The sequence below is a fragment of the Harmonia axyridis genome, chromosome 6, assembly GCF_914767665.1.
Source record: "Harmonia axyridis chromosome 6, icHarAxyr1.1, whole genome shotgun sequence".
Lineage (NCBI taxonomy): Eukaryota > Metazoa > Arthropoda > Insecta > Coleoptera > Coccinellidae > Harmonia > Harmonia axyridis.
Genome location: NC_059506.1, coordinates 9703889 through 9730864, shown reverse-complemented (window position 1 = coordinate 9730864; position 26976 = coordinate 9703889). Strand labels below are relative to the sequence as shown.

The window sequence follows — 26976 nt, the reverse complement described above, 5'->3', positions numbered from 1 at the left end:
CTATTATAGTGGACAGTGATTATTCTCAAAACATTTTCTACTCCAAATGATTGAAGAAAATCACTATTATCTATTCATTTAATCCTGCGTGAAATTGAAAAAAAATCAAAATACTAAACAACATACAAATTCAGTTGTTAATAGTCGTAGTAACTGAAATATTCATCTTTCAAATTAACGATTGATTTTGTCAGTGCGTTCTCGATTTTTCAGATCTGTACCAACATTTTTCACTAGTTCATAAATAATACCAAATATATATAGAAGATAAATATTCATCGTTTAAATTATCATATTTTTAATTTCTGTTGCTTGATGTTCGAAGAGAAATAATCGTAGAGTTCAGCATTTGGTAGAGTAATAAAGCAGGAGTTTTTACGATCTCTAATTACGTACAACGGCTAACTATCTGCACCTGATTTCGTAGTCAAATGAAAATTAAATGAAAGTTGATTATTTATTATCTTTCTGAAGAGCGGGTTGAATATGCCAGTGGAGTCAAGCTATTTTACGTTTCAACCAGATTAACCCAAATATTTTTGCGGTTTATTTGTCTCCAATCAAGCGGCAAGGTTATCCTCTTTAATAAGTGCAAAACAACGATCGTATGATAAGAAACTGTGTTCTGGTTTCCGAAATGTTGGAAGAAGTGAATTAGAGTGGCAAACTGATGCATTATTCCATTTTTAAGTAATGTTTGGTGCGAAAAACAATTATTCAGGTACTACAGGTAGACAATTCTTTCTTCGACAATTAGTCGTATAATGAAAATTATAAAAAGTATTCCTCAACTTACCGTCCTCGTATTTGGGTTGGAGAAATCTCTCCATTGGCAATAATGAAGCTCCCCACCATAGGTGGGCAGCATTGTTGCATGTGCCATCAGGGGTGCGAAAGAATTTGGACGAAGGGGTACATCTTGGCTTTCCTCTGAGCGGACATTCTTCTTGGAGAAGTCTTGATTGGAGGGCTCGTTTGAATGCAGCATTTTTTACATTCTCCAGATAACTGTAATGAAAGAAGCATGAATAAAACAGTTCGGTTCCTATTGCGACCAACTAGTTTTCACTGAGCGGGAAGATAAAGGGTTTTCCAATAAGAGGATTGTTTGTTGTAGCCCGCTAACTGAACAGATGTCATCTTTTGATATTTTACGAATAAAACTACGTCATTACTAAAAATTGAACGATTGGTGCTTCCACAAAGCATTTATATTCACATTCGTAAAAGTAAAGCACTTTTGGGTCGTCGTATCGGGAAGCACCTTCTCGGAGGGTAATAATGAAACTTGTGGAAAAATTTTAGCTTTTTTGACAAAATAGTGATGTGAAGAATCGAAACCATGTGAGAAAAAATGAGAATGTTGATGATTTAGCTAGTAAAGGGTGTTTTTTAGAGCTATAGAACTTCAAATTGCAATAAAACAACGATGGATTATTCGATTGACATGAATTTTATTTATCCGCAAGATAATCTTGTGGCTTTACATTTTGAATATGATTTCTGGCATATGACCTCCACGGCTGGCTCGGATGTAGTCCAGTCTGGACGTCCAATTTTCGATGACTTTTTCCAACATTTGTGGCCGGAAATCGGCAATAACACGGCGAATGTTGTCTTCCAAATGGTCAAGGGTTTTTGGCTTATCCGCATAGAACAATGACTTCACATAGGCTCACAGAAAGTAGTCTAGCGGTGTTAAATCACAAGATCTTGGAGGCCAATTTACAGGTCTAAAACGTGAAATTAGGCGGTCACCAAACGTATCTTTCAATAAATCGATTGTGGCACGAGGTGTGTGACATGTTGCGCCGTCTTGTTGGAACCACAGCTCCTGGACATCATGGTGTTCAATTCAGGAATGAAAAAGTTAGTAATTATGGCTCTATACCGATCACTATTGACTGTAACGTTCTGGCCATCATCGTTTTTGAATAAGTACGGACCAATGATTCCACCAGCCCATAAAGCGCACCAAACAGTCAGTTTTTCTGGATGTAACGGTGTTTCGACATACACTTGAGGATTAGCTTCACTCCAAATGCGGCAGTTTTGTTTGTTGACGTAGCCATGCAACCAGAAGTGCGCTTCATCGCTAAACAAAATAAAATGGACGGAGAGCGCGATACGTATTCCGCACAGAACCATTATTTTCGAAATGAAATTGCACGTTTTGCAAGCGTTGTTCAAGCGTGAGTCTATTCATGATGAATTGTCAAACCAAACTGAGAATAAATCACTTGACAGCTGTTGAATCGGTCGCCATCTTGAACAGTAATGCCAACTTAAAGTTATATACCTCGAAAAACAACACCCGTTAGTATTGACGCAAAAAAAATGGCCATTCCACAAACGACATTACGCCGTATTTTACCAAAGGATTTGGGTCTTAAGATGTTTGAAGATCAATCAACACAAGAACTCAAGCTGGTCGTTCACCTTCACTGATTCTCGAAAACCATCAAAATTATCTGGATATTCGTGCTCAACGTGTTAGGCTTTTCGGCTGGAGGTGTAATTGGACCTTACTTATTCGAAAATGTGGCTGGTGCATCTATTACGAGGAAAGGATTGCGCTACCGAGCTTTAATCGAATTTCTTTTTTCTTACGGTAATTGGAAGATTTTACCACACAAGCCACTCAAAAATCGAAATTTTGCAAAAGTTTCCTAGCCGTATCATTTTTCGAAAAGAAAATCACAATTGACCACCAAGATCTAAGATATTTTTTGGGGCCACGAGAAGGATAAGGTCTATGTCAATGCTCCAGAATCGATTTACACATTCACATTCGAATATGAGATCTTGAAGATGGAATTCGTGAATTAGTAGACGACATACGAAAATGTGCGCATACCTTCTTTTTTCCAAAGAAATAAACAACCATTGATTTTTTTCACGATATCGAAATTGAACATCTTATTGGAAAACCCTTTACTATAATATGCGATTCAATGTGCAATTTCACACCTAATAGATCGAATTCGAAAACTTAAATTCCAAATTCAGATACCTCGGGTCATTTAACTCTATCGTTCACTGTTTATAACGTTTAGAAATTATTGAATCTCTTACTATCAATAATGAATGAGAAAGAAAGTAAAAGCTATAGGTAGGTAGTGGTTTTGACCTCAATTAGAAAATTTGAGGAATTAATATCGTATCTTTTCTCTGTTCGATTAGGAATGCATTTCAGTGAGAGTTTTCGGGCTGGTCAACATTATAATTATCATATAAATAGGCATAAGGCGAAACTTGTTCGGACAAACAAATAGTGAATATGGCAAGCTGAGAAAGCATTGTAATTGAATGGAAGTTGTTTTTGAATTACCTATTTCTTTATTAGATATCACAGAATCTAGGAGAGAATTTTGAATTATCTGAAATCATCAATTAGAAGATCTAAGAATAATAATTTTTGAATGGCCTTTTTCAAAATCGGGGAAAAGTGAGAATACTTTTTTACAGAATTACATATTGCCCCTGCGTCGATCGATATTGTTCACCAAAGGATCAGAACTTAAACTTTAACAAAAGATTATCACTTTGACATGTTCAATAACAAATGAGCCAAAAATTGAACGAATATCTATACTTTTTCATACAAAAAATTATTCAGTTTTTCATTTACCGTTTAAAAGTTTTTCATTTCCTCTCGTGTGAAACAAGACACAAGAATCAAATACAAATTTTTATTAGGGACTAGATGACAAATTAAATTATCAGTAAGGAGGAATCTATATTAATTAGGAAAGAAATGTTTCTTGACAAAGATATTCTCTGATTTAAACAAGGTACTTATCTATATTTACCCATGAATCAAAGAAGTTTTTCAAATTATTGAATTCAGAAGAAGAAGAAGAGCCCCTGGAGTCCACACAACTGTCTATAGTCAAACTTCCAATACATTTCTTTCAATTGTGGTGATATTTGGATTAGGCTTTCTAAGAAAATATAGCAAACGACTAGTTTCAATACAATAATCAGACATCAAAGAAAAAAATTGTAGTCAATTAATTTTCCATCAAATAAAAAAAATTTCAAACGACCACTAGTCTTTTGGTATATGCATACTAATTTAATACGTACTATCAATTTTGTTTTCATAATTATTTATGATTGAAATCATTTTAAAAAAGGTTACAGCAATTTCCTAGGAAGGTACTATTCAATTCAAACCTTTTCTCGAAATCTTGACCTAAGCGTATATACAGGGTGATTCTTTGACTTGTACATATATTTCAACCGAAGATTCCTGAGGTGTAGAGACCCCCTTTTTCCCTAAACTATTTCTTCCGAACAGTTTTTTCTCTCACTTAGTATAGCGGGCATTTTGGAGTTGACCGGACTTGGACTTGGAATTTTAAGTTCGGAAAAGATTCATCACATCAATAAAAAACTATATTCCAAAAATCATCAACTTCGATTCCATAATATTTGCGAGTTATACCTAACAAAAAGTTACATTTTTCATGGATTTTCAACAGCCTTTATCTTTTCAACTGGGCCGAATCAGAAAAAATGTTAGGGAGAAAAAGTGTTTCCTTCGACCTCAGGAATCTTCGATTGAAATATAAGTCAAAAACTCACCCTCGCCTTGTATACCTAGTTCATTCTTTTTGAATTGATACTTCTAGTTTCGAAATCCGATTTGTGAATATCAAGGAGATAAGAATTGAAGAATAATCGCACAATCTTCAGGCAGAATGAAAAAATATGGAATGATAAATTTTCAGTCATAAAACAGTATTTTCGAAATGTTTCAAGAGGAATCAGAAAATATATAAATTTCTAGTAGTAAAACCGCACCTAAGGACTGAAAAAAACAATTGTTTGGACACTTGACGAAAGTGAATTTGATGAAAATCCTACCTACTAACCTCAATGGTTTGCACAAAAGATCCGCTTCACTATAACGAACAGTAACCGAGGTAACGCGAAGACCATACTGAATTGTGCCTCCTGATCGACCATTAATTTAAGATACTGCTCTCCTTCCCCACTAGAGGAGACCAGCGGATGTTAAAAATCCGAGGAAGAGTTCCTCAACGGAAGAGTATTTACGCTTAGTGTCAATGTCACTTTCTATTTTCCCAAGTTGTGGGTGAACAGAGAGAGCATAAACACGAATACTTTCACGGTCGATTTGATAAAAATATGGGGAATTTCTTTATGTGCTACTAGATCTTCGATAATGTTCAGTTTGATATTGCGTTTGAGATGCAGGCTCTTCATTTGTGGTTTCCCGAAAGAGAAAAGCAGTGAGATTTCTCTCCCATTTATTATGGAATGAGTAGTTATCGTTCAATTGAGAATTCACTTGGGGCATTTTGTCTTGACATTCAGCTTTTATAATGACGATTTCGAGTTACCTTCAACTTTGAAACAGTTTGTAAATTGCGGATTTTTTGTTTCAACTAATATTTTGAGTATTCAGTAGGGCAAGTATTTTCTTACCGATAGAAGAAAATACTAGTATTTCCCAAACTTATTGTTCTTGTATTGCCTTTTCTTGTTGCAAAAACAAGAACAAGAAGTTGGCGAGCAAGAAATGGCAACAACAAGAACTACTTTACCAAGAACTAAATTTCTTGACAATAAACTTGCCAGAAGCAGAAATTCTTGTTTTTTTAGATACAAATCTGCAATGTTTCTGAAAAAACCCGAGAGTTAAAATATTTTGCTGTAGATCATCAACTGAAAGACATGTAATAATTATTCAACATTTAATTCGAACTGTACAAAATTTAACTCAATACTCTGTGAAAATAATAATTCAAATATCAAAATTAAAAAGCTAAGTGAAGCAAACTATTAATCGAATTCGAATTTTGACACATTGAATAGTTCATCAAAATCTAAGTCATCTTCACCGAAGACTTCACCAAAGAGGCACTGGAGGAATTTGTGACAGTATTACTTGCAACAAAATAACTATCTTTATAAATTTGTTCGAATGTTTTAATTGCATGTCTTTTCCGCAATTTGTCAAGGAGAATTCTTTTTTTTATGGCGTGGATCCAGATGAGTGCAATACAATATACTCAGTTGGGCTCTTTATAATGCTTCAAAATTCTGTTTTTAGTCGCAGAATACGCCTTAATTATGGTTTGATCAGATTCATTTCTATTTTAATTGTCATTCAGTTCAAAATCCCACGTTTCTAAATTTTCAATTAATAAGTTTACACATACTACAACCGTTGATAAAGTGCAATATTTGTCTTCTACAAGTTTGCCCGATAACGATTTGAATGGTTTTAAATATTTCAGTATTTTTTCTATTAAGTTGCATGTTTCCTCATCGCTTTAGTATAGTACCAGATCTTAGTTTGTGCTACATAAAACAGAAAAAGGGATATTCCTTATACTATTAGGAAGGTTTCATACTCGCTACTGCTTTGATATGACGCGATTTGATGTGCTTTCGCAATTTCACAAATCACACATGATCAAAATCGTCCGGCAACCGACCGAGTTCAAATCTTTTGAACTGATTCCCCGAGCCAGAAAGAACAGGAAATAGCAAGTGCTGCTAGCAAGACAAGAACTAAACCAGCAAAAAATAAGCAAGAGCAAGAAGTAAATACTTCTTGTCTTACTGAGCAAAAAGGAAGATAAAAAGTTAGCAAGCAGAATTAGAATTCTTGCTTTTTGGATCACTGAAAAACCCTATCTCGAACAAATAGAACTATTGGCTAATCTATTGCTTATTTTATATTCGCTTATATTTTTTATCCCGACTCCGACTCTTCAAGGCCTCTGTAGGACCTCTCAAAAGGTTACAGCTTGTACGAGTTAGATATCGCCTTTTCAGAGAGACCATAGTTCAGTTTAGTTTAAATATCATTTATTCACAAAATATTGCAAGATTATTATAGTAAAAAAGAAATTCCTCTCTAGGCGAGATTCAGTTCAGCCGGGTGACGAGCTGGTTGTCATCACCTCAGCCATCTGCTCAGCTTGCAATACGATACTGATATGAAATGAAATACTAGAAATTTGAGGAGTGGTGTTACTTGAAAAAATTTTTCACAAGCGTGCTATAATGTGTCCATTAAATGATGATTGTTTTCTCGATGTTAGCTTCGCCAAAAAAATATGTTTGTAGAATTGTTTCTGATAATTTTCTATTTTTCAAGAAACACCACTTCTCGAGTTTCTCGTATAACTTTTCGTATCTGAGTCTGAATCCTACTGATTCATTATCTATATCAATCGATACAATAACTATGGTGAGGGGAATGGAGGGTACCGACTATTAACGTATCAATCGTCCGCAAATTAGTAGGATCAAGGCTCAGATCCTGGATCCTACTAATTTATTATCGATTATGAATTATCAATTTTTGTTATGTTGATAATCGGACTCCCCCTTCTATTCACCATAGTTACAAAGGTGAGGGGTATCGATTAGCAACGTACCAATCGATAATAAATTATTAATATTATTATTATTACCGATAATTTTGCATGACAGCGTGTTGTCATGAAAACTGCATGAGTTCATTTTTGGAGAAAGAGCCCGACTCCGAAAATGGACGGCTCTTTCTCCAAAAATGAAAATAACCGAATGCAGTTCTTCAAAGAAAACACGCTCATTTTAATGCACGAGTGAAATTCGGGGGAATATTTCCCGAATAAACTGTTACATTACAATTTTCGACAGGAGGGAAATATTCGTGAGTAATAGCACAAGTGCATCAAAATTACCGATAATATTGTCATGAAAATGACCGAATGCAGTTTTTAAAAGAAAACACGCTGGAATGCGAAATTATCAGGTCATTTTGATGCACGGGTGTAATTCGGGGAAATATTACCCGAATAAACTGTTACATCACTTGTCAAACTGATGTAGAGTGGAATTGCCATAGATTCGAACTGTGTTAGATGCATAGCAACTATGCATCTGTGAACAGGGGCTATTTCGCTTCCTACAATGCTCTTATCAAAGTTACGAGTGCTTCAAATATTATCGATATTTTTTTCTTTTCCACGAAAACTTGTTTATTTGGCAAAAACATGAAAACAAACCGATTGATAAAATCACGAGTCTGTTAGGACGAGTGATTTTATCTATATTCGGTTTGTTTGAATGTTTTGGCCTCAAATAAACAAGTTTGAGTGAAGAAAATGAAAAATTATGTGATAAAATTTGAAGAAAGAGTTGTATTTGAGAGGATATTTTTTTTCAATAATTAGAATGTTCAATATTTTATTCGTTGATGGCACTGAATCGGTTTTATTCATTTCTCAATAATGCACTTCCAGCTGTCAATAATGACGAATTCAAAGTAAAATTTGGACGTTTCAATGTAAACAAGGTATTATCGATGATGAGGTAGTATTATCAGTATAATCCCGAATGATTGGCTGGAATAATGCATTGCTATTAGTTGAAATCACCATAATCATATTTTGACATGTGAAAAAAATAATTGCTGTGATTTTCGAAAATTGCTCTCCATTTACATAGAATTTTTGACAGGAGCGAAATATTCGTAACTTATTGCACAAGTGCATCAAAATTACCGATAATTTTACATGACAGCGTGTTGTCATGAAAACTGCATGAGTTTATTTTCATTTTTGGAGAAAGAGCCCGACACCGAAGGTGGAGGGCAGTTTTTCAAAGAAAACACGCTGGAATGCGAAATTATGCGGTCATTTTGATGCACGAGTGTAATTCGGGGGAAATATTACCCGATTAAACTGTTACATCACTTGTCAAACTGATGTAGAATGGGATTGCCATAGATTCGAACTGTGTAAGATGCATAGAAACTATGCATCTATGAACAGTGCCATTATCGCGGGGCTTTTTCGCTTCCTACAATGCTATTATCAAAGGTAATACCACGATTGCTTCAAATATTATCGATATTTTTTCTTTTCCACGAAAACTTGTTTATTCGGCAAAAACATGAAAAAAGCCGAATTATGTGATAAAATTTTAAGAACGAGTTGTATTTGAGAGGATTATTTCTTTTCAATAATTAGAGTGTTCAATATTTTATTGGCTAATGGCACTGAATCGGTTTAATTCATTTGTCAATAATGCACTTTAATAATGATAATAATAATAATAAGAGCTGTCAATAATGACGAATTCAAAGTTAAATTTTGACGTTGACAGTATAATCTGGAATGATTGGCTGGAATAATGCATTGCCATTAGTTGAAATCACCAAAATGTCATATTTTGACATTTACATAGAATTTTTGACAGGAGGGAAATATTCCTAAAGATATTCTCGCGGAAATATAAATTGCGTGATAGCTACATCACGATTAAATTGTTATGTAGTTTTATGTGAAAAAAAATTGAATCAAAACCCTCAACCGATTCGTGTAGTGTTCTCATTAATCAAATCGATAAGATTGGATGAAAAAAATTTTGTGTTTCTTTATTTATTCACTTTGTTAGTAATTTTCTTGAATATTCTAGTTCCAGAAACCATATTCTCAAATCAGAAATAAAATTTTGTCAATAAAAGAAGGAGTATATCTGAATTATTGTTATATAATGAAGATCTAAAAGTTATAGAAAATTATTATTTTGATGTTTATGCCTTGATTCAAATAAAACAAATATTTCCTGATTTTATGTGAATAATCAAGAAAAATAGAGAATGTTGAAAGGGACTTTCAATAATTCCGTCTATAATCATAATTATACTCCTAAATATTTTGGAATGATGATTCTTCTTTGAATTTCAACTTGAAAAATTTGCGTATGAAATTGAAGTGGAGGAATAATATTCTTCAAAAATTAGCTGGTTCCTCATGGGGCGCTGATACCATTTGATTCATTTAATCCGTTTTCTTTACACGTTAAATCGGAAGAGCAATAATTTTTCCGGAGGATAGCTCGATTATTCGAATTTCTCAAGTGGACATTAATCGGCCTGTGTTCAGTAATGGGAGCCGGTCCGCTTGTCGGTTAGAAAGTTCATTCGATCCGAGTTTCTCCCTGGTTTTATGGTAAGAGCTGTTTGTTTGGAGGTCAGTCCGCCGTTTTTTGTCCAGTCGGTAGAGAAAATGTCTATTTGCTCGGAGAAATTCATTCTTCCTCTAAAAGGTAGAAATGCTGAACGACCTACGGTTCGATCATTCTTCAATGAACTATGAAAAATATTACGGATGTTTTTTGAGCGTTTGTTCCTCAACTCTAATATTTCGTTTATTGACTTCATACATGGATAAAATCCGAGTAGGGGTTCCAATTTCAAGCTTCATATCAAATTTTATTGTTGATCACGTCATCACTACCTACCACCAAGCAACAATTAAGAACATTATCGTAAGTAATTGCACAAGTGCATAAAAATTACCGATAATTTTGCATGACAGCGTGTTGTCGTAAAAACTGCATGAGTTCATTTTTGGAGAAAGAGCCCGACACCGAAAGTGGACGGCTCTTTCTCCAAAAATGAAAATGACCGAATGCAGTTTTTCAAAGAAAACACGCTGGAATGCGAAATTATACGGTCATTTTGATGCACGAGTGTTATTCGGGAGAATATTTCCCGAATAAACTGTTAAATTGTCAAAGTGACATAGATTCCATAGATGCCATAGATTCGAACTGTGTAAGATTCATAGAAACTTTGCATCTATGAACAGAACAATTATCGCGGTGCTATTTCGCTTCCTACAGTGTAATTATCGCTGTAATTTTCGATAATTGCATTCCATTTTCATAGAATTTTTGACAGGAGGGATATATTCGAATAAAATTATCCAATATTTCCGGGATCATAAACCGGATAAAAATGAAATTTTCATGAAATGGAGAAAAAAGCCAATATTTATGATCAATATTATTTGTTTCAATTCAGTGTTTATATGTTACGTGATATACCAATTTATATTGCAAATCCATAGGATGATCCCTTTCTTGGAACAGTGTCTGCTTTTATTGTTCAGAACATTTTTCTTGGTAGAACACTCTTAGTTGAAAGAATTTACATATAAAATTGTATCTATTACTTAACGGTTTTCTGTGGTTTTGCCTTATCTGCTAACAATTTCGAAAAATTGCAAGAAATCTCTCAAAATCCTTAGGAAAATCCAAATAATCATAAAAATTCATTTAGTAAGCTGTGATGAATAAATAAATAATTAAATAACTAAAACAAAATAATTTCCACTGAATTTTTAAATTGTTAGCAACAATTGTTTTGCCACACTGTGGCTTCATCAGGCAACATTTCTGACTGTCAGAAATGAAGCTACAATGAAGATTGTTGCTAACAATCAAATATTTCAGTGAAAATTATTTCATTTTATTTTATTAATGATAAATTTCTGCCAAGTAAGGACCGAATCAATAATTAGTTTTGTTTCTTATGTTATCGTTAATAAAAAAAAACCACCTCATTACTGAAAATGGAACGATACCCGATTCAAAGAAATTGTTAAAATTCATTACAAAATGGTGAAAATCATGCTGTCACAGTTCGCAAAAATGAAGCACTTTTTGGTTCTTGTAAAGGACCTTCTCGGCCGGTAAAAGTGAAAAAATTTGGAAAACTGTTGGGACCAGTTTGTCATATGAGGAAACGAAACCATGTACTTCGCTCAATAGTTTGGTTACCACAACCTCATGGGAATAATATGTCAACTATGATTTTGAAAAACTATTGCTTAACAAAATAGTGGTGCTGTACCAGAAGTGCAATGGAGCACAGTAACAGAGCCTGAGCAGAAAACAACCGGTTCTCCCGTCTCTCTCACAATCTGAGCTTTTGAAAGATCTCACAGAAGCATAATTAGATTAGAACTAAAAAAAAAATGAACATAAAACAAAATACCTCCAAAATTTTTTTCGATATTTGAAATAAATAGGATGACTCTAATCAATGCATATACATATTAGTAGTACTGATTCATTTTATAGCCACCGGACAGATTCCAATAATATGTTTACTAGGGAGAGCATTTTTGTTGTGCTGAGGACAGAAAGATTACTTTTCTATAGCGGAAAGAGAACACATACTTAATGAAAAAGTGACTAGTCAAACATTTTTCTGGAGAAATATCATCCTGAAATTTTCTTTATTGATTCTTATCAAGAGGAAAATCATTTGAAATCAACTTTACATTTTCTCTTGAAAGTCTAATTTATTTAAGGGTAATAATATGTCGTTGGAGAGACCTAAAGTTTCAATGGACCAGCACTATCTTGAGAATTATTCAATGAAGTTGTTTGCAAATATTATCCATTCTAAGATAGTTGCAGTTTCTATTGGGTGGAGTTTGCCTATGTTTAATTCCAGATAAAAACTTATATAATTTTGTGTTATAGAGGATGATACCACTTATTTCATTACTTTCCATTGCTCAACACATTTCAATCAACTGCATTTCCTCTTAGATCATAGCTTTTCATCCGTAATTATGCAACTGTCATTAAAATAGTTACGCTGCTTATTTTTATACACATGTGTTGCGATTAACTACCAGTAATACTAGAGAATGTTCATTCATCAATTGTCAAACTATTGATTTATCTTTCTAATTATAAGGATGGCCACTTCATTATAATTATATAAAGTGGTAGGATGAAAAAATCAATTATGTTTCAGATAATTTTCTAAGAATATGGTAACCAGAAATAATTGAAATATTATAATTTGTTATCAAAAAATTCAATTTCAAACCTTTCCGAAATAGTTAACTGTAATGTATGATGACTATTGTTATTTTTATTTTCTGCGCAAGCAGAGTTTTTCATTATCATAACATGCGTGACAAATCTCTGCGGAGACGATTCGTGCAGTCAGTCGAGAATAAAGGTTAAAGGATTGATAGCTGAGTTTTATTCTAGAAATATTCAAATTAATATACCTAGAAAATATATATCGGTATCCTCATAATAGGGTACACGAATATACTACCTAAACAATTCATCGAATAAGAGTTACCTGCACAAGCATATCATAATAGATTGAAATATAGAAGATGTTGGTTGAAACATTTATAGGTTGTAGAATGTTTCTGGGATTTTCTTCAGTTTATAATCTCCTATTCATTAGATCAGAAATCGTGTTGTTTTTCTAACTTAATTCATAAGAAAATTTATATTTATGAGAACTTTTTTTTGTTTTTGAAGATGTATTTACGATTGATTTTCTCATTCCAAATTGAAAAATGACCAATATTTAATTTGCAAAGTGAAAGGAAATTTTCATCAAATCAACGAGTTTGATAAAGACTGCTTTTGAAAAATTTTAAATTGTAACCTACTTATTTGGAAGGCTTTGTTTTGTTTTTAGGACCAATTATTGAAGAATATTCGAAATTTTATAACTTTCACTATAGAATAATGTAATTCAATTGTATATATTGAACAATCATGGAAGGTAAAACACTACTTATAAAGTTTCAGCTATTATTGTGAATAGAGTTGCTCACCTTGTAGATATCTTCCGAGTAGCTTCTTGTGCAGCATAACCGAAATGGGATAATCCCAAAGCCTTATGAGATGGCTTTCCAAAGTTTGCAACGTGAACGGATGGCTCATTCCTATCCAAAGTGAGGCCTACAAGAATATTGGGAATTGAATATTTATTCAGGCAATTACATGAAAAATATTCAATCAAATTGTTCAGGTTTGCATACTGATGAACAAATCACGGATCAAGCTCAATCATGTAAGGTCATTTGTAAAGCTCTTTTATTACATTTAGGATGAGACATATATTCATGTCCTTGAGTTAACCGGTTAACAATAATTAGGTATACCATTTAACTTGTGTTGTGCCAGAAGGAAATTCATTTGCAAACTACATCATTATTTTGACGATGAAATTATTTCAAAAGAAGCCACTATTCAGTTTTGCAACCTGAGATCATCATTGGTTTGACAACTGAATTTTGTTTAATTTCAATACAAATATATTTCTCAGATTACAACAAATAGGTGACAGTGATCAACAGCAGAATGCAAATTTTATGCAGAGATGCATAAAAGTGGAGTATTCCCCAAATATATTATCAATGATGAAAAGTTTCTCATTCTCTTTTTTGAAAAGGACATCACATAGCCAAAGAGGAGGAGTAGTGAATTAGAAACTCAAGAAAGAAATCATGATAGGCACTGAAAAGATTAAAAAGTTGAAAAATAAAATTTAGCAGAATGGCGTATTATCTAGAAAAGTTCTCCATAATGTCAGGCTCCCAGCATGGCTTCCGCAGGGGTAAATCTACTCAAACTGCCATCTGTCAATTCTTGGAGTTCATATTTTATTTCGTATTTTTTGATCTTTCACGAGCGGCGAGCATTTTACTGTTTACAGTTCTGTTTCATATACAGTTTAGGATTTCGAGTTTTTCTGAGGTGGATCTCTAGTTGTTTGTCTGACCGGAGTTTCTCCGTTCATAATAAGAATTGCAGGTTGGGAAGTTATCCCCTGTCTATGGGAGTACCTCTGGGATCTATATTGGGTCCTTTAATTTTTTTGTTATTCATTAACGATGTTCCTGATAATATTAAGGCCGGCTCTATCACTCTTTTCGCTAATGACACGTCTTTTTTTTTTATTGTTGAAGCAGGGTGAATCCATTTACAGACGGACCTTATCCCAAGGAACTAGTGTGAGGGTCCAGGCTCATCAAGAGCGAGAATACTCACTAAACCTAACCTGCTGTTTCTTAGGTTTCGGGCATAAAGCCTATAAACCATTTATCTCTTGGTCGGATAAATTTCTACTTGCACATTATTGTGCTGGGTTATTCGGGAGTCCTTTTTATTCGGATTGTTTCTTCAATTTTATGTGTTTTCTTGTGTTTCCTATATTTTAAGGTCATCGTTTCGCAATTGATCCCTGGGTCTTTTGCGGTATATTCTCATTCTTCTTGCATCTTCGGCACGGTCGTAGTCAATTAATCTTCTCAATTCTTCGTTGGGATGTTCTATCAATTTTTCGAATATTCTTTCGGCTTTTTTCTCCATGTAGTCAGTTATTCTGTCCCATTTTAAGTCTCTGTAGATTTGGATGTTTCTAACAAACCAAGGGGCATCTATTGCCCATCTTAGATATTTATCTTCCGTTGATTGAATTCTCTTGATGTGGTTCTTTGCCGCGTATCCCCAAGCCACTGAGCCGTACGTGATTTGGGGTCTGGCAACGGCTTTAATTATCCTGAGTTTGGTGTTTATGTTCATTCGGCTTCTTCTTCCGATGATTGGGTATAGACTGTTTATCGCTTTGTTGGTTTTATCCACCGCATACTTAACATGTTGTTTCCACGTTAGTCCCGTATCCATGATCACACCTAGGTATTTTGCTTCTTTTTGCCATCAATTGATAATTTTCCCTCCATTTGTAGTCTTCTCTTTTGTAGTAGGATAGCTTGGCTTTTCTGTCCATTTATTTCAATCTTCCATTTAATGCACCATTTGGTTATTTCATCTGCTGCTTCTTGTAATCTCTGGTGTATGATATTTGTTCTTCTGTGTTTGACTGCAATCCCTGTGTCATCCGCATAAAGGGCAAGCAAATTTCTCGGATTCCTTGGTATATCATGGATGTATATATTATACAGGAGAGGTCCTAATACTGAGCCTTGTGGGACTCCTGCTTCTAAGTTTCTTAGCGTTGATTTTTCATCTTCTAATTTAACCTAGAAGTTTCTATCCCTCAAGTAATTTCTGATGATTCGGCACATCTTAATTGAGTATCCTACTGTTCTCATCTTATAGGCTAGTCCTTCCTGCTATACTCTGTCAAATGCTCTTGTTACATCTAGTAGTAGCAGTCCAGTAGCTTGTTTGTTTTGAAAGCCCTGGGTGATATACTCAGTTAGTCGGAGAAGTTGTTGTTCAGTTGAATGCTTATCTCTGAATCTGAATTGTTCTGTTGGTAAAATATTCAGATTTTCGGTTTCTTTTTTGAGTCTCTTGGCAACTACTCTTTCTATTATCTTTCCTAGGGCTGGTAAATCGGCTGTTTTTCATGTGTTTGTGATTTTATCTTTTCCTGGTGCTTTTCTATTTTTCAGTTTCCTGATTAATTCTTTGATTTCTGTAGGAGAGGTTGAACTCGTCATTGTCTCTTCTTGTAGTGTCTTCATTTCTTCTTCATGTTCGTCTATTATTTCTTCGAGTTTTCATTATCGTCGTCTTCTCTATAATTAATCCTAGATTCCCTTTCAATTGTATCGGCTAAGGCATTCGCTTTGTCGTAATTTGTATACACCATTCCATTCATACCATGGAGTGGTGATATTACTGTGTTTTCTTGCCTAAGATGTTTTCGCATTTTCCATGCGGAATGATCCATTGTGTTTAGTTCGCTTATTTTCTTATTCCATCTATTTCTTCTCAGTTCATTGAGTGCATTTTTCAAGATTTGGCTATGTTTGTTCAGTATTAGCCTGTCTTCGTTTGTTTTATATATTCTATAGTTTTTCCTTAGTCTTCTGTTGATTTTGATTAATTCTTTTATTTCTCTAGGGGTCTCTCCTTCATTGTGTCTTGTTGTTGGTTTGATTACTCTTTTCGTGCTCTCCTCATATGCTTTCAGTATGTGTTCTTCTAAATCTTTTACTCTATCTTCGAGTTCTTCTGGCGTGTCAATCTGTGGTATTTTTGTAATTTTCAATTTCAAATTGTTATTGAATTTCTTCCAGTCCGTATAATCTCTTGTTTGCATTTTTTCATTATAAGGTCCTGTTCCTAGAATAAATTCAATAGGGTTATGATCAGAAGTTCCATCCTCTATGGTTTTCAGTGTGAAATCTTGTCTGACATTTTTCATTAATACTATGTCAATCACATCCAGTAATCCTGAACCTTTTGGGAGGTATGACACGTCGATGGGGTCTCAGCTAGAACAAAGGACGAACCTCGGGACGAACTACAATAGACTTATGCATTTTTCAGATTGGTGCTTTGGCGAGTCGTTCTCGAGCCAAATTATAGGTGGGCTCTCCCAGCGGTTTTGTGTTTCGTCCCGAGATCGGTGGTGGACTCTTCAGTTGGGTTATCCAGCGATCTCTGCCCAAGACACATCTTCTCACAGCATCGTGGAGAAGTGACTGTGTTGCAATCCGACGACCTCTTGAAATACGCCGGGGCCGATGTATTGTGGCGCATACAGCCATAGGGCCATCTGTGAGCGGACACAGTCACTACAGAGCTATCGAAACTTACTTATACTAAATCTAGACAAAACCGAATTAATTGATTTCCAATAAAGAGAATCTATTCCTCAAGTGCCTTTTGTGATCAAATTCAGAGACAGCCAACTCAAGAGAGCTCATAGTGTTAAATTTTTGGGTGTGCATGTTGATAGGAGTTTGAGATGGATCTACCATATTAATCTCAGCAAAAAATTGAATGGCTCTCTTTTCGCCTCAAGAACTCGCTACTCCTCGAATGTTTGCTGGTCGTTTGAAGTATAATGTTGTCCTATGACGTTATTCAGCAGCGAGTACCAGACTTTTTAATTGTTGTAGCTTGTAGAAGTTCATTCTCGTACTTTCTTGCTTTATGGTGTTTTTTACGATTTCAGTTCCTACGTGGGAAGTTTTGTCTGGATGATTGATGGTGTGAGTTGTGTATTGTGGTATGTTGAAGTAAGATTTCTCAGTGAAGTGAAGCTTACTAATAGGACATCTATTGAATTAATAAGAAGGAAAATTTATACTTCATTCTTATATGGTAGGAGGTCATTGGCATTTGATTCTTCAATTTTTATAATGTTATCAAATTTTGTTCATGAGCATATTCATAATCATACTGTTTTGTAGTATTATTTGCTGGAACATGACTTAGAATTCCACAAGAAAGTGATTCATAGTGTCGTTGATGTTTCCCAATTGCTCCATGTTGGTATTTTTGACAGCATCGGCATTACTTTTTATGAATTCCAGATGATTTGAAGAAGTTCTTGTTGATTCGTGTCGATTCTGTTGAGTTTTTGGACGTTGGTAGACTTTTTGGGTTTCTGATTGTTGTGTAGAGGTTATTTTGTTATTCTTTATTAATTCCCCATTCTGTTGGAGATTTAGTCTGTTATTTGCGTTTTGTTTTCATCAGATTGTTGTAGAATTCAGTGCCTTTATAATTTGCGGGGTGGGCACCACCACATAGAGTGCATGTTGCTGGGGAGTCTCGGCTTTTTTGCAAACTGTAGTGTTATGTGTTCCTCCACTCAGTGTGTGTTTCGTCTCCAAAGAACACCTACCCGGTGAAAAAAGACGTCTAATATGGAGAATGGTAAACAAATATGATTCTAAAGGAGGCTTCAAATAACTATATTCTCGTGAAATATATTCAGGAAAACTGACAACTTCAAAAATCTAATTTCTACAAAATATTGACAACGTCAAAAAATTATGTCTCTAAGATACAGAGCATCAAAAGGTACCAAAATAAAACATTTTTCTGAGTTTCTCCAACAGTGTATCTGTATTGTTGGCACTTTGTGCACTGAGTGATTCCTTTCAATTTCCTAGTGGATTTTATTTTTATAACTTTGTTTCTCAGATAGCGTATTCTATACACATCTTTGTTGTTTTGAAATGGTTCCAAGTCAAAAGAGAGTACAAAAAGAGGTGTCCGGTGGCTCTTTAGTTGTCCATTCATTATATTTCTGACATTATGACCAGAATTTGCTAGGTCTTGCTTGATTTCAGCTACATCGGTCGTGTGGTGTATGCAGGCCCATCGCTAGTCTGCCGTCCTAGGCAGAGATCCATTTTGCTGCCTTAACTAAGTAAGAATTGTGTTATTGGATTCGGTCAGAATCCATTTTTGACATATTAGAACTCTGTGGTTGGTTTGTTGATTGATCCATACTAAGCAATTCGACAGTACGCCAATGGATAAGAGTAAACAAACAGACGTTATCAGGATTTGAAAAACCCGCCCATCTGTTCCAATCACTTATTTACACTTTTGAGTCATTTTTCTCACTGTTGTTCATAAACTAATAGAGTCTTTTCTAGTTATTGTTCATAAAAATTGTCTTTTTTCTCTTTTACTTCACTTCAATTATTTCTGAATTGCGATTAACTACTCAAATTCATCAAAAGAGAGGATCCTGTGTTCATATATGTTCCCTAATGAACTATCTCAGTAGTAATAGTATCAAGATGAGACTTTTTGCAGAATTTCCACTTTTTGATGAGGTTTCTCCTGAAACCAATCTCTAAGCGAGGAGATGAGAGTGTGAAAAACACCCTCGAACCTGTTTTTCTCGAATTTTCACATGGAGGACTTTCACAATCAAGACGGAACTTTTTGTGAAATGTCTGCTGTTTACAGAGCTTTCTTTCAATTCTGAAAATTTCTTAGCGAGGGTATGAGGGGGTGAAAAACACTCTTGCACCTGTTTCTCTCGCATTTTCAAATGAAGGACTTGCACTATCAAGATGAAACTTAATGTAGAATTCCTGCTTTTTGATGAGGTTTTTTCTGGCCCCAATCTGAATCTTTTAGCGAGGAGATGAGAGGGTGGAAAACACCTTCGAACCTGTTTTCCTAGAATTTTCAAATGAAGTACTTTCACTATCAAGATGAGACTTTTGTAGAATGACTGCTTTTTACGAAGCTTTCTTTCGATACCATTGATAATTTCTTAGCGTGGGGAGAGAAAAACACCCTTTAACCTATTTCTCTCGCATTTTCACATGAAGGTCTTTCACTATAGAGATGGGACTTTTAGTTGCAAAGTAGGGAAAAAACTTTCCAAATAGGTTCAAAAGTAATGATAATATTACATTTGTAGCTTTTATCGTCATTGGGTTAAAGTATAAGAGTAGCGTAAGCTAAACATTCGTCCAATAAAGACGATCATTATTATTATTATTAATACTTTGAACACCCTTTATGTTGTGAACCAGCGCTGACCAGAGTTTTCTGATCAGCTTCTTACACACAAATCACAAAAATTTGCAAACGTGCGTTGGTTTTAGTGTTTATTAATCATTTCATTTTCTACTGAATTATTGGAATTCAGTTTAATTCTTTATTTTTTTCATTAAATCGATAATACCTACTTGTCCTCTGCAAAAATAGTATTTTAGGGCCTATGAATCGTTATATTTTCTTTCATCTGTATAATCTAGCAGAAGGCCACTTTCGATAAAATTAATGTAAATTCTTGGTGATTTCATTTATGGGATATGTTTGATTGATGTTGAAATTTTGGGAGAAATGAAGCATTTTGACCCATAAATAATTTTCATTTATTGATTCACAAACCATTGTAGAGTAAAGATTCATTCATTCATTATAAAACGAATTTTGTCTAGTGAAAATTATCTAATTTTTTTTTGACCTTGAAATGGGAACATTCGACAATGCATAACAATCCATATTGAACGTGTTAATGCAAATGTTCAACGAACGCTTCATCCGTATCGTTTAATCAATTCTACTCACCTAGTCGATACCACAAGGGTTCTTTGACCTCAAGCAACTCTTTCATATTGCTCAATCCCAAATCGGCAGCATCATCGATTTCTCTTTGTTTTGGATCGTCCAACAAATGATCTTCGCTTGGCCAGCTTTCTTCTCGAGGAAATTCTTCCGGAAAATGTTGTTTACCCTGAGTGAATCCAATGAAGAACTGTTTATTTTTTCTAGAAACTTTTTCTACCGCGGAATGGCGTACGATATCATCCAGTGAAGTAACATTTTTCGATTCCTTTTTTGATATGTTTCTGATATACTTTGTACTGTTACTTTCTACATTTGTACTTATTTGGTTATCGGAGGTTAAAGTCTTTATTGGTATGGTGTCGTTTGGAAATTCGTAGTCGGAAATATTATTCATTATGTGATCATTAATTGTATTGCTTGATAATGTTGAAAATAAGAATGACATAATTGTCAATGGGAACATCAATCCATTTCCGAAGTACCTATAAAAAATATTATTAGAATATTGGCTGAGAATATTACAAGGTAATTTTCGAAATGATTTGTATATATAGTATATTTACTATTAGGTATTTCAAAACTTCACTAGGTACTTATCCCCATCAAAATATTCAAATAAACTAAATTCATAACATTGTATATTTCAGATCAGTTCTTAGTGGAAATCCGGACAAAAAATGAGGAAGACACTTATTGAGATTTATTGGGACAGCAGTCGATTACATAATTACCCAAATAAGAAAACACTAATCTTGCGTTAAATAGTATAGAATAATTAATCAAGTTTTGTTAAAAATTTTGCTGTTGATAACATAATCAGAACCATAAAATATCTGAAAAAAGCAGTGTTTTATCCTTTTCTCAATATTTTACTCGTACCTATATAATATGTTCTGATGACGCTATAAACACAATATTTTTAACGATGCCTGCTATCATTATTCAATATTACATACACGCAAAATCTCAATTTTAATTTCCATTTTCTTACTAGCTAAGTGATAAATAAATAATAATAATGAGTACTCAAATTCTGGGCTCTGTCCGTTCTAAGGTCGCGGAAATATTGTTTACTTCCCCTAGTAGAATTATACCGATTGAAGTACATAATCAAGGTTTTTGAAATCGGATACATACCCTGAAAATTTAAAATTGCAAAGTTTTAGTTCAAAAATTATCCTGTTAACCGCTGACTAAACGGATTCACCTTATTACTACGAATCAGTTTAAACTTGTCGTTAGTAATATATTCAGCTGAAAATTCGAATGGTACAGACATATTTTGTCCGAAGCTCAAGATTTTGAGTTTAGGATTTAGGATGTTGATATGACATAATGATCATTATGTCATATCAACATCCTTAATCCTAGAACTCCGTAGGTTCTGAAATATTAAGTATATTTTGCATTATTCTTAATGAACGTAATGATTCTGATTAAGCGATCAACATGAAATTTTGCACGATGCTTGAAACTGTTATATCCCATAGAAATGTGTTTTTTTCAGATTGAAATCGATGTTTTGAAATTAACGGAAGTTCAGGAGAAGTTTAGTGATGCTTCCTCGATACCCATAAGTATATCAAAGTGTTTCTTTGACAAAATTTGGTTGAGAAGGATCGCCAACACGTGGCTTTCCGAGTATCAGTCAAACTTTGGTGCCCATTCATTTCCCCTCTGACGCTCCCGCGATGACCAAACTGTACGACAGTCGATTATTTTTTCACAAATTATTGATTGACCTCTTTTGATATACCGATGACGAATCTGTTCTCAAATTCGATTTCATTCGTCCGTCCAGCTCCGAACACGATAATCCCCGAACAAAAAGACCTAGAAACTTGAAATTTGCCCAATAGGTTCGGATCTCAAGATCCGCGGTTACATCAATATGCAAAATCCGACTTGCCTTGAAGATTACCAACCTCCGACAAAAGAAGGAACCGTAAAAAGAAGAATTGAATTTTGATTTTCCGTCTGAAACGACCTCAATGGTTCCATTAATCATTCATATGGAATTTCAGTCTTGAATTGCTCAATTATTCGTTGAAATGATGGAAAACCTTCTGAGCATAAACATAGGCGGCTTGCTGGAGATTTCTACCAGATTCTGAATGAAATAGAAGGTCGTTCAGACGTGAAAAATTGTTAGTACAAAACTGTATTTTTTTGATGTTGAATACGATCTGCAATATAATACAAGGGTTCCCTTTTGAAACTGCAAAGTTGACACCTTCCTCCCCTAAGGGTGGAGGCAAAGAAAGAGGTCGTAACATAAGTAGACTTCCCCCTTAAAACCATCAATTCTTCATTCGAAACATTTTTCCATAAAATTTTATTTTTTGAGATTTTTGAATGATTCAACATCGAAATAGTAATTTACGTAACAAGTCCGGAAAATAGGGTTTTTTTGGACGAATAGACAAAATTCCAGGACGAGCGTAAGCGAGTCCTGGAAGTCTGTGAGTCCAAAAAAACCATTTTCGGGCGTGTTGCGTACAATATTTTTTCGGCAACCATGTAAAATAACACTATCGCTGCTGCTTTCCAAATTTTATTGCGATTGCGATCAAAAAACATGCAAATTTTTGATAACTAATTTCATATGAACTGTCAGCCGTTATCTCGGTTGCTATGGATTCTATGATTCTTTTCCGGCCTAGTCCGGGAAGAACGTACTTTCCGGACTAGGCCGGGAAATGCTACTTTCTCAGAGAAAAAGCGTCCGGGAAGTGAGCACTTCCCGGACGGTTGCCGAAAAAAGTTCTTCCGGTGTATGTATATGAAAGTTAGTGGATTTATTTCACTTGATTTTACAGTGATCAACTTACACCCAGTTGGAGGAACATTCATTCAAATTTAATGCGGTCGTTAAAATTTTAATCCTCCAAAGCAAGGATCCTATTGTCTACCGACGCCGTTTAATGGAGGATTAAAATTTTAACGCCGCAACATTAAATTTTAATGAATATTCCTGCAACTGGTTGCGAGATTTATATTATTTTGCTTATAATATTACTACAGTTGATTGTTGCAATTAATTAAACAAGAATTCTTATAACAACTCAAGCGTTTTGATGTAGAAAATTGGGAGTAATACATTTAGATTATACACTCACCCCATAATTGCATCGCATCACAGATAAAAAATACAGAATAACAGCAACACAGTTTTTAAATGAGCTTCACGTAACACCCACTGATTCAAAACATATAGGTATGCCGAATGAGAATCCTCAACCAAAGTTCAAACTCTTGATACAGTTAGTTTTGTTGCCGAAGGCGTCTTTTTTTCTGCAAAGAGACCAGTTTTAAGTGTGAATCTCATAATTACAATCGAGGGCTTGATTAGTCTTCCTGAAGATTAAAGTTGAATAGTTAGGAGTCACGAATATGTGGTAAGCTCTGACAAGTTGTTGATTGATGTTGCACAGAGTACTTCTAACAAGAAATATTATGCAGCATGATTATGCATCTTAATCATGAGGTATAAAGAGAAAAAAAGACTTCGTTTCTATTATGAGCTTCAAAACCATCCACTTGATTTTTCATTGAACGTTTTCCTCAAAACAGCAGTGAGCATTTTCGGAGGTTACTAGGTTGAAGCTTGTAACTTTGCATTCGAATGCTCCGGAATAGGGCTGGGAATCATGAATGAATGATTTGAATATTCGAATAATCATTGAATAATTATTCGAATAATTGCATTTTGCATTATTCGAATAACCATGAATATTCACTGAATAGTTGAATAATCAATTACTATTTTTCTATTCATGAATAATCAGTGAATAGTCGAGTATTCACTGAATAGTTGAATAATCAATGACTACTTTTCTATTCATGAATAATCAGTGAATAGTTGAGTATTCACTGATTAATCAGGGAATAGTTTTCTATTCAGTGAGTAGTTGGATATTTATAAAGTTACGAATGAAAGTTTGAATGATCACTTGACTCACTATTCAGGAATGATTAAAACAAGGTTTTGTGATTCACTACGGACAAATCGTTTTATTAATATTAAAATTACTGGAAATTACATTATATTAAAATTGATAGATACAATTGAATTAGATTTATTCATTCAATAGTAGTAGAAAAAGGTATTCAGCCAAAGAAAAATCAATAAAATTTGGATTTCATCGATGAAAAAATATAAAAATGGAATATAAGATTCTAACATATGAATTTAGCAATAAAGAGTTCTAATAATGATAATATAAGATTCAACATTCGAAAATGTAACCTTGCCTTCCTATTCCGTATGCATTGCTATTTGTAGACATTGCTCTATTTCAGTGGTCAAATATTGTTTTATGTATTCTGAATTGCGAACCGACGAATTTTTATATTCTTTTAAATATATGGTCTTAACATGTACACACATCAACTGAAGTAACATTCTTCCCTAACAAAACTGAATCAGAAAACAAAGTTTTTTGAAAATTCCGTATAATTCAATATAAATTGATCACGAAGTGTATTCTTGAAGAATTTAATGTTCTCAGAATCCGCTTGATGATTCTTTTTGTACCTCTAGACCTGTAAAGGGTCTATGTAGATTGAATTGTCCCAGCGAAGGTTTTACTGCGTCTATTTAAGGATCTATTGTATTTTGTACGTTGACATGTGATAAAAAAATCTGACAATTTGATTATAAAAATAGGACAATTTTTCCGGTAATACCAGAATACTTGACTTTTCCAGGAATAACGAACGTTTTTACATTTATGCATCAGATTATAGTAAACTTTGTTCAATATTACCTGTTCGTTAAATAGATCTGTTAAATATTTATGCATATTTTTTGCTAGATATCAAAGAAGATCTAGTCCAATCATGGGTGACTAGGTTTCTTGAGTAGAATATTCGAATATTTTTCAATATTCATTGAATAAACATTTATATCATAAGAGCACAGAAAATATTCGATTATACACCGAGTCACGAGAGCGCAACTCGACTGGTGTTTCGCGAAATACGTCGAGTGAAGAGGTTCGTATAATCAAAATATAAATTAAATTTTTAATTTTTTCTTTATTATTATTATTATTATAAGTTTATTGAGCAAAATTAAAACATTTTTCAGAGTACACTTTCTTATACCAAACATATTTGAGTAAAATTCATTCTAAATATGGATACAAAGGTAAATCAATAAACTATTCTTTACCTCGAAGGTGCGTAGGCACCTTGTTTGAGGCATCTACATTGAAATTATTTGTTCTACTCTTAATGTACACAATATATATACATTCAAATACCTAATAGATTATATACACAACATTTTATCAACACCACATTACAAGGCATCAAGAGCCCAATATGCAATTAATCCGCTGTTGTGACCAAGGTTCCCCCCAACATTTCAGGTATGGACATACGAGTTCTTAATATCCAACAAATTCGTAACTTCCTGAGAACTTAAGTTTCCTATCCACGTTTTCAATTTTAATTCAAATATATTTAAGCTATTACTTGCTTTAATACACGCTGGTATGTAATTGTACACTCGAAGGGATAAAAATGTGTGCGATCGTTGTCCTATGGTTTTCATTGTTCTAGGTATTAATTGAACTATAATCGTAGCGCTGCCTTTTGCAAAATTCAATGCCATTTCACTGAGCTTGACTTCTATTTTTTTGGCGAACGTCCAATTACGTTACTGTGGAAATGGTCGCAATACGCTATATTAGTGATGACGTCATACACTGCCATTTTAGTTCTCCTGTCAGTGTTCGGAATCCAAACAAACAAATTGTCATTCAAATTAGTACTTTGTCGTTGAAGAAATTGGCTTATTTTGATAAATAAGATTATTTAAGAAATGATTTTACTATTAATTGATAGACAGAAGGAACGAGATTAATGCCGTAAATTCGAACTTGAGGTTCAACTAATAAACACGGCTTTTTACAAAATCTGGGGAATGATACAGGATTCAAAGTTACTGGTATTAAGCTCGTTCCTTCTGTCTATCAATTAATACTGAAATCGTTCCTCAAATACTCTTATTTATGAAAATAAGCCAATTCCTTCAACGAGACCGTACTAATTTGAATGACAATTTATTTGTTTGACACTGACAGGAGAACCAAAAATGGCGGTGTGTGACGTCACACTAATAGATCGTATATGGCGAGAGGCAAAACACCAAAACGATTATACCACGTCGCAAAAGGTATATCCACTCATCAAAACGCTCGGATTTTATTGGTTCATTAAAACATGAGTTTAATCACTGAATATTGACTGAATATTCATTGAAAAATCACTGAATAATCATTGAAAAATCACTGAATAATCAATGAATAATCAATGAATAAGCAATGAATAATCATTGAATAATCAACGAATAGTTGAATATTCATGACTACTCATGAATAATCAAGCATAAATATTTGTTTGAATGAATTATTTGAATAATCAAATAAATTTATGGATGAATATTCGAATACAAAAAGGGCGAAAAAGTTCCAGCCCTACTCCGGAATATAAGTTTTGATCTAGATATTCTCCAATAAAATAATAAAGTTATTCAAGAAACAATCATCATTAATTTATTTCCGTGGC

General features: G+C 33.9%; 1 protein-coding gene across 2 annotated transcripts in view; it reads right to left on the bottom strand.

The window, feature by feature from the left end:
• The window catches only part of LOC123682028 (chorion peroxidase-like), a 34296-nt gene extending 10652 nt beyond the window's left edge, over nucleotides 1–23644 (bottom strand). The window contains exons 1-4 of one of the 2 annotated variants that reach the window (XM_045620406.1): nucleotides 23520–23644; nucleotides 20401–20882; nucleotides 13422–13548; nucleotides 797–1008 (exon numbers count right to left, since the gene is read on the bottom strand). In XM_045620406.1, coding sequence (XP_045476362.1) covers nucleotides 797–1008; nucleotides 13422–13548; nucleotides 20401–20882; nucleotides 23520–23524 — 826 coding nt within the window. In that variant the 5' untranslated portion in view covers nucleotides 23525–23644. Of the gene's footprint in view, nucleotides 1–796; nucleotides 1009–4872; nucleotides 5002–13421; nucleotides 13549–20400; nucleotides 20883–23519 lie in introns of those variants that run through there. The other variant, XM_045620408.1, reaches the window with a different exon arrangement.
• Between the last annotated feature and the right edge of the window lie 3332 nt (nucleotides 23645–26976).